Source organism: Vulpes lagopus, unplaced genomic scaffold (assembly GCF_018345385.1).
Source record: "Vulpes lagopus strain Blue_001 unplaced genomic scaffold, ASM1834538v1 ctg1018, whole genome shotgun sequence".
Taxonomy (NCBI): domain Eukaryota; kingdom Metazoa; phylum Chordata; class Mammalia; order Carnivora; family Canidae; genus Vulpes; species Vulpes lagopus.
The window spans coordinates 306-8,977 of record NW_024570312.1 but is presented as its reverse complement, the minus strand read 5'-3'; the positions used below and the strand labels follow the sequence as shown (position 1 = coordinate 8,977).

The 8,672-nt window shown below is 40.5% G+C and overlaps 1 protein-coding gene across 1 annotated transcript; it reads left to right on the top strand.

The window, feature by feature from the left end:
* Positions 1-4,430: 4,430 nt before the first annotated feature.
* LOC121483777 (transketolase-like) lies at positions 4,431-7,996 on the top strand. The gene is made up of 6 exons (XM_041742339.1): positions 4,431-4,638; positions 4,891-5,090; positions 5,658-6,254; positions 6,377-6,635; positions 6,778-7,467; positions 7,722-7,996. The coding sequence occupies exons 1-6, from the start codon at positions 4,431-4,433 to the stop codon at positions 7,994-7,996; spliced, it is 2,229 nt and encodes a 742-aa protein (XP_041598273.1).
* The last annotated feature ends 676 nt before the right edge of the window (positions 7,997-8,672 follow it).

Below are 8,672 nucleotides of genomic sequence, written 5' to 3'. Positions count from 1 at the left end.
GTCGAAGTCAGGTTTTGAAATGGGTGTGAAAATCTGCCGGGCTGGTACTGCAGGTTTGGGATGGCTTTATACCTCCGTCCAAACGGAGAATGAAATAGTCAAAATTCAATCAAACCCCCTAGCCATAGGAACGGCAACTGCTTGAAAATTCGTTGAACTTGAACAAAAGCCTTCCTTGTCGGGATAGGACGTGTGTTCCATATATTTCCGGGCACCCAATAAAAAAAGCACCATGGGTTTCCAGAAAAAAAATGTTCTCCATTCCTTTCTTAATCTAACTTCAGTTCCCCTTTTGATTCACAAAGTTGATTTTACCTTTCTTTCCCTTTGTATAAAACCCGGGTCCTAAACCAGTACACTCCCATCCTGCACGCTATGGCACCCCCCGGAATAGCGTTTTTCGTAGGGAAGTATGGTTGATTTTCCAAAAGGAATACCAATGCCTAAGGCTATGTAAAAAAAGCCAGTGAATTTTTTTTCGCTGAGTACAAACGCTTTTGGCAAAAGTCGAAATCAAATTTTGGCTTTGGAATTTCAATGCCGAAAAGTTTATAAGAGCCTTTGGACTTTTGTGTTGCTTTGCATTTTTGAATGCCTTTAGAGCAGTTTTCGGAAAAATTCAACATTCTTTTTGCCCTAAAAACCTTTGGGTTTGTTTGAGCCCGGTTTGGGCGGGGTTGGCGCATACGCAGTGAATTGTAGGTAAAACTGTACCGGTTCGCATAAATAAACAAGTTTTCATAGCTGTACCGAAGAACAGATTTAGTATGGACCCGTCACCTTAAGGTAATCTTTGCGGAAGGTATCGGAAAAAATCAAGGCTTGTGAGGGTGTTTAACGAAATCAATTTCGTAACGATGTAGCCAGTTGGGCTTATTGCATTTTTCCAAACGATAGGCCCATGTGCCGGAAAGTACGCGGCGATAAAATTGGGGCCTGTCTTGCATTTTCGTATAGAATTTTGCGCTTAGAAGAGAGCTTTGAGTATGCGCTTTTTGTAATGCTGATGAGCGGGCAAAGGGCAAAATTGGGAAAATCCCCAAATTACCCTTCGGCGCTAAACTCCAGAAAATTCTGGTTGGAATATCCTTCAAGTTCAGATATAGCCTGTAAGCTCCACGTAACTTGAAGATAGTGTAGAACCTTTGAAACAAGTTGCGATTGTGTAGGTAAGTGAACTTGCAGCACCCAAGTCACCCGAGGTGTTGGTTCCTTTTACTTCAAGTCCGATACTGTGCGGTTTTTTTAAACGATGTAAGCGGATGGTGCAGTCGAGTTTGTCGGGAAATTGAGGCACGGGGTTTAATCTTAAGTGCAGTGTAACTGATAGCTGGAAAGGCATAAAAATTTTCCCGTAGGTGGTTGACGTCTTGTCAATGTATAAAGCTATTTCCCCAAAAACCCCATGTGAGTCAGGTTAGGTGGTTTGTTTAACCAGGGTTTCCCAGTGTAAAACAAATTGCAGAAACGATAGGAAATGGTGTCACCATGCGATTGTCTTTTCCTGAGGGTCGTTTTCAAACAGTGTGTATGCGGAGCGTTTGTGTTTGTAAGACGGGAGAGTCAACACCAGCAGCATCTGAAACCTCAGGGTAACCCCTAAGCTTTCGATCCGGCATGGTGTCGATGCGTAATAATGTATTTTTTTATTCAAAAGTAGTAACCACGATTTGCGGAGTGAGTTGATGAATCTGTCGCGTTCGGGTGAAAGCGTATTCAGGTTGGAGCCATACTTGTCGTAGAAAGGTTTGCTGGGGAAATTTCTAGAAATGAAAAGATATTTTTGTATCATTATCAAAGCTAAACTTAAAAGCGAAAATAAAACCGAACACCAGGATGGATTTTGTAAGTGACCTGTGTTTTGTGTCTTTTGCGGGTGATGGTAGTGTCGGTTAGGCGTGTAGGAAACCCTTCGCTGCGCATACCTTGTGTCAGGTTTTGGAGGCTTTGTTTTTTTGAGTTTTTGTTCATAAATTTCTGGTGCTTCGCCAATTTTTTTCAAAAAACTTTGGAAAACCTTTGTTACCTTTAATTGAGTCTGCTTTGACATTTCAATTATACCCAGTGGTACTTTGACGAGTGTGAACCACTTAGCATAGGTTTCAGACGATTTAAAAAACCCCTATAATTGCTTGGTTAAAAGTATTTTGCTGTCGGTTTTAATGTCAACCTCGTAAGACGGACTGTCCTTCGAGCAAAAATTTTCGCTGGGTTTCAAAGCATTTAATTACGCTTAGGGATAGTATTGACACGAATTTAAGGGGCACAAATTAACTTTTGCGCGCGGATTGAATAATAGATAGTGTTTTTTTTGGTTATTATGGGACATACGAGGCAAAGTTAGTGTAAACTTATGCAAACAAAAAAGGGAAAATGGTATTTTCTTCTAATAATAAGCATTTTTTATGACTGCCCATCTTAGGTTATTATGTAGTTTATCTGCAGTCTTTGTTGTATTTATTGGTTATAGAGGAATGTTTGGGTTGGAAGCATTGGGAAATTTTTAATGTATGTGCGGATTTTAATATTGAAATCAATGATAATTTGATTAATTGTTGAGGGTTTTTCTCTAGTTAAGGTTGCCCGGGTGTTGAGTGGGGTGGTGCAATATTGTTGGAGGGGTGATAAAAAATATACATAAAAGGTTTTGGTTTTTCGAAAAAATTACTATATTTGCAGTAGCGATTATGCACTTAGTTTAAATGGTTTGCAGGGAAAACACCTGTACTTTCTGAAAACCATACAAGGGCGTTTCGCATTTCATTAAGTGGATGATATGATGTTTTTATCTACCCGTGAATAACCTTTTAAAAAAAAAGCGGCAGTAGCTCAGTTGGTAGAGCATTGGCTTTTCCCCAAACCAAGGGTCGCGGGTTCGAACCCCGTTTGCCCCTCAGAAAAGTATAATTTATTGTAATGCCAGGGGTATAATTCTATTAGTATATTGTTATCGGCCTTTTGTTGATTGGACTGAGCCACTGAACATATTTAAAAAGGCTTGCAAGTTTGGCCCAAAAATTGCTGGTGTATGTTGTTGGCTTTTTATATAGGCCCAATGGAATTCGGTTTGTTGCAGCTGAGCATCCAAACGATTTTTGAAAATTTTCCCTTTTAACTTACGGTATAAGTGCCAATTCTGTGAAGGCTTTTTTAGCCCCAACATAATTTGTAAATTATATTGCCCCCAATGCGTAGTATATTTTTTTTTTTGCTTGCAACTACATGTATCGTGAAGTTACTTAGTAATAATGGTTGTTCGATTTATTGCAAAGGGTTTGCGTACGCGCAACCCCCAAAAAATTACTGGGGGTTTACTTGCTTTGATAAACCTTTTTGTTGTCAGCAAATTTTTGATAATTTAGCTACATTTGGGTTTTGCGGGTTTACAATAGTTCATCCCTTGTTACAGTCTGATTACTTGCGTCGTATATATTGTACGTCATTATATTGGTGCTAATTTAGGCGGTTTCCATAAGTGTAATGGGGTGATATAACTTCACTTAAGTTGTGGATGATGGATTGGTGATTTCCACAGCTTATTTCTTGACTTTGTTCTTGCCCATATCCGCTTTTCGTTGGCTGTTGTGTTGCTTTTGCTTAGCGCAATTTGCCTAATCGAATACAGTTGCTACAACAAAACTACCATATCGTGGTGATGATACACTTTTGTCACGACCGCAGCGTTTGCTGATGCTGTTTGTTGGAATCGGCGGTTTGTGGTTTATACCAACTTTTCATAGGCTAACTCTGATGCCTCCATTTGTGGGTGCTTTGTGTGTATTGGCTCTGCTTTGGATTGTCAACGAAAATATGCAATAGACAATATTGGGAAGCGATCAAATGGTAGGCAGACGCTTGCCGATGGCTTTGCAATATGCTAATTTGCAAAATGTGCTGTTTTTCGTAGGGCTGTTGCTGATGTTTGGGGCCTTGAAAGAAACTGGCTTATTGTTGGATTTATTTAATTGGTTGGCCCAAAATATTAGTAACTTGTATGTACTGAATGGTGCGTTCACAGTAATTGCTGCTTTCCTGGGTAATATTCCAACCTTGATTGCAGGTGTAAGTATCTTTAATCAGTCTGATGCAGCCGTTTTGCCGGATGTGGTGCGGGCTGAAAGCGATTTCTGGCCATTGCTGAGCTATGTAACAGCATTGGGTGGTTCGTTACTTTCAACAGGAACACTGGCTGGCATTTTGCTTATGCGAATGGAGGGTGTTAGTTTTGGTTGGTATTTCCCGGCATATTACCCCTAAGATATTTGTTGGTTTTTTTGTCGGAATTCTTGTGTTTGTTGCACAGTCAATCTTGATGTAAAGAATTTTCTTATAAAAATAATTACACGAAATATTTCAATCTTCAAAAAGGTAAGAATATGGGTAAAATTAGATGTGTCGGCATTCTTACATCGGGTGGTGATGCTCCCGGCATGAATGCAGCAATCCGTGCTGTGACCAGAAGTGGTATTTGCAATGGTTATAAAATTAAGGGTATTTATCGCGGCTTTGATGGACTCATAAATGATGAAGTCAAGAACTTTACGACCGAGGACGTCAGTAATATTATACAAACGGGTGGTACTATATTGCGTACTGCACGTTCAAAGAATTCCAGACACCTGCCGGTCGGAAAAAAGCGTAAGAGACATTAAAGAAAGAGTCGATAGATGCTTTGATTGTTATTGGCGGTAATGGCTCGCTGACAGGTGCAATGAAATTGGCAGAAGAATACGATTTTCCTTGTATCGGTTTGCCAGGTACTATTGATAACGACTTGTATGGCACAGGACAACACGATTGGTTACGACACTACCTTAAATACAATTACAGAATGTGTTGATAAAATTCGTGATACCGCTACATCACATGAACGTATTTTCTTTGTTGAAGTGATGGGACGCGATGCTGGATTCTTGGCGCAGAATAGTGCGATTGCTGCCGGTGCAGAAGCTGCAATCATTCCGGAAGATACTACGGGCAGCGATCAGCTCATTGCATTCATGTCGCGTGGTATTCGTAAAAGTAAGAAGAGTTGTATCGTTATTGTCAGTGAAAGTCCTAAATGCGGTGCAATGTATTACGCTGACCGCGTAAATAAGGAGTATTCCAAACTTCGATGTTCGTGTTTCTATTTTGGGACATTTACAACGCGGTGGTCGCCCTTCTGCTCGTGATAGAATTTTGGCCTCGCAGGTAGGTGTCCGGTGCTATGAAGCATTGGTACAGGGACAGAGAAATGTAATGGTAGGTGTGCGTAATAACGAGGTGGTATATGTGCCTTTTATTGATGCCATCGGCAAGCGTAAGAGCATGGGATAAGAAACTTATTAAGGTACTTGATGAATTGAGTATTTAATAGATTCATTTTGTACTTAATGGTTGATGCTTATGCTTGATTATCGTGCTTAAATGCATAAGGTTTCTTAATAAAAAGGGTCTTTTCAAGCAAAAATATCCATAGAAATACCAATAATTTTGTAAACTTTGCGCTAATAAATAGGTGTGTAAGCAATTATGCACATCAAAATTGCAATGAATTTAACCGAATATAGCAATATATCAATGGAACACTCAAAAGAACTCATGAATCTTGCAGCTGATAACATACGTATATTGGCAGCAAGTATGGTTGAACGCGCAAAATCGGGACCACCCAGGTGGTGTGCAATGGGCGGTGCAGACTTATCAACGTGCTCTATTCCGAATTCTTGACCTTTGACCCCGATGAACCTACATGGCGTTGCCGCGATCGCTTCTTCCTGGATCCTGGCCACATGTCACCGATGCTATATTCACAATTAGCCCTCATTGGAAACTTTAGCATCGAGGACTTAAAACAATTCCGTCAGTGGGGATCGCCAACTCCCGGACACCCTGAAGTTTGTCCGGAAAGAGGTATCGAAAATACCAGCGGCCCCTTAGGACAGGGACATACCTATGCTGTGGGTGCTGCTATTGCTGCTAAGGCTTTGTATGCACGTACGGGAAATCCGGGTTTTGACAAAGAAAAGATTTATGCCTATATCTCGGATGGCGGTATTCAGGAAGAAATTTCACAAGGTGCCGGACGCATTGCTGGTCACTTGGGCTTGAATAACTTGATTATGTTCTTTGATGCCAACGAAATTCAGTTGTCAACCGAAACGGCTACTGTTATTTCTGAGGATACAGGAATGAAGTATCGTTCTTGGAATTGGAATGTAATTGAGATTGACGGCAATGACTGTGAACAGATTCGTGCTGCCTTGAAGGAGGCTCAACGTGAAAGAAAGCCGTCCTACGCTTATTATTGGTCACTGCGTAATGGGTAAGGGCTGTCGTAAGGCTGACAATACGTCTTATGAACGTGATTGCAAAACGCATGGTGCTCCTTTAGGGCGGTGATGCTTACGTGAATACGATTAAAAACTTGGGCGCTGATCCTGAGAATCCTTTTGTGATTCGAGACGAAGTAGCTCAAATGTATGAAGAACGTAAGCAGGATTTGCGTAAAATTGTTGCTGAACGTAAGGCTGAAGAAAAGGCTTGGGCTGAAGCAAATGCTGATAAGGCTGCTTTGCTTGACGACTGGATGGCAGGTAAATTGCCGCAAATTCCTTGGGATACAATCGAACAGAAACCTAATTCGCCTACTCGTAACGGATCGGCTAATTGCTTGGCTTTGTTGTCACAGTATGTTCCCAATATGATTGTATCATCGGCAGACTTGTGTAACTCAGACAAAACCGATGGTTTCTTGAAGCATGCGACAGAAATTAGTCGTACGAATTTTTGCAGGTGGTTTCTTGCAGGCTGGTGTATCAGAACTTACCATGGCATGTGTATGTATTGGTATCATGTTGCATGGCGGTATGATTACGGCTATGGGTACGTTCTTCGTATTCTCTGACTATATGAAACCGGCAATCCGTATGGCTGCTTTGATGGAAGTTCCTGTGAAGTTCGTTTGGACGCATGACGCTTTCCGCGTGGGAGAAGATGGTCCTACTCATGAACCCGTGGAGCAGGAAGCTCAAATCCGTCTCATGGAGAAACTTAAGAATCACAGCGGCAATGATAGTGTGCGTGTGTTCCGTCCTTGCGATGTACATGCAGTTACTGCTTGTTGGAAAATGGCCATGGAAAATATGAGTACTCCTACGGCATTGATTTTTAGCAGACAGAATGTTAACGATTTACCTGCAGGTACTAATTATGAAGAAGGTGTCGCTCATGGCGCTTATGCAGTTATTCAAGAAGAAAATCCTGATGTAATTCTGATTGCTTCAGGATCTGAAGTTAGCACACTTGCAGAAACTGCTACTTTGTTGAAGCAAGATGGTATTAAGGCTAGAGTCGTTAGCTGCCCCAGCGAAGGACTTTTCCGTCGTCAAAGCAAAGAATATCAAGAAGGTCTTTTGCCCAAGAATGCTAAGATTTTCGGTTTGACGGCTGGTCTTCCTGTTACTTTTGAAGGACTTGTTGGCGGTAACGGTAAAGTTTACGGACTTGAAAGGCTTTGGTTTCAGTGCTCCCTATAAGGTGCTGGATGAGAAGTTGGGTTATACGCCACAGAATATCCACAATGAGGTTGCAAAATTTCTCAATGAATAAGTTTTATTGATAATGCAAACAATAGGATTGGCTAGCGATCACGCTGGTTTTGAATTAAAACAGTTTGTTAAGCAATATCTGGAAGAAAAGCATATTCCCTTTTAAGGATTATGGCACATATTCTACAGACAGTTGTGACTATCCTGACTTCGCTCATGCTTTAGCTAATGGTATGAAGGAAGGTGAAGTTGGTCAAGGTATTGCTATTTGCGGAAGCGGTGAAGGAATTTCCATGACGCTCAATAAGCATCAGCATGTTAGAGCAGCTCTTGTCTGGATTCCTGAAATAGCTCACATGACGCGTTTGCATAATGATGCAAATGTTTTGGTAATGCCCGGTAGATATATCGATACCGAAACAGCTCGCAACATTATGGATGAGTTTTTCGGAACTGAATTTTGAAGGTGGCAGACACATCCGTCGAGTCGAAAAAATTCCGGTAACGAAAGACTAACTAATTTCTTTAAAAATGATTTTGATAAGTAACTAGGGTTTTGGTACTCAATGTTTGCTTGTCAAAATCATTTGTCATGTCAAAAATCAGTTGAATTCTAGTGAAAATACATGATAAAATTTCTCTAAATCAACTGGAAATTATATCTTTGCATCCGTTTTAATGAGCATCAATAGTCCGCATCAAAAATGTAATAGGATAAATGTTTAGCATGTAACAATCTTTAGATTAGGATGAGGGCTGCTAAAGACGAGACTTTCAAAGGAACAACATAACTACTAAGCTGACATGACTAAAATTGAAATCATCAAGTCTGTTGTAAAACAAACTGGTGTTGATAAAGAAATTGTAGCCAAGGTTATCGATGCGTATGCAAGTACAATAAAGTCTGCACTTATCGGCGGAAATACTGTTAACTTCAGAAACTTCGGTACCTTTTATCTAAAGCATAGAGCGGCTAAGACGGCTAGAAATATTACTAAAAATACAACGATTATTATTCCTGAACATAACATCGCAGCTTTTAAGCCTGCTAAGGAATTTGCCGAAGCTGTATTCGAAAAAAGCCGTTCACAACAATCTGAAGACTAATCAGATTACCTTTAAGAATTTCTATACAACTAA

Excerpts from the sequence above, each read along its gene's own strand:
- LOC121483777 (XM_041742339.1), top strand. The coding sequence starts at position 4,431 with ATGAATGCAGCAATCCGTGCTGTGACCAGAAGTGGTATTTGCAATGGT. Across the intron at positions 4,639-4,890 it reads CCTGCCGGTCGGAAAAAAGC|TGATGGGACGCGATGCTGGA; the intron begins GTAAGAGACATT and ends TCTTTGTTGAAG. Across the intron at positions 6,636-6,777 it reads GAAACCTAATTCGCCTACTC|GTGGTTTCTTGCAGGCTGGT; the intron begins GTAACGGATCGG and ends GAATTTTTGCAG.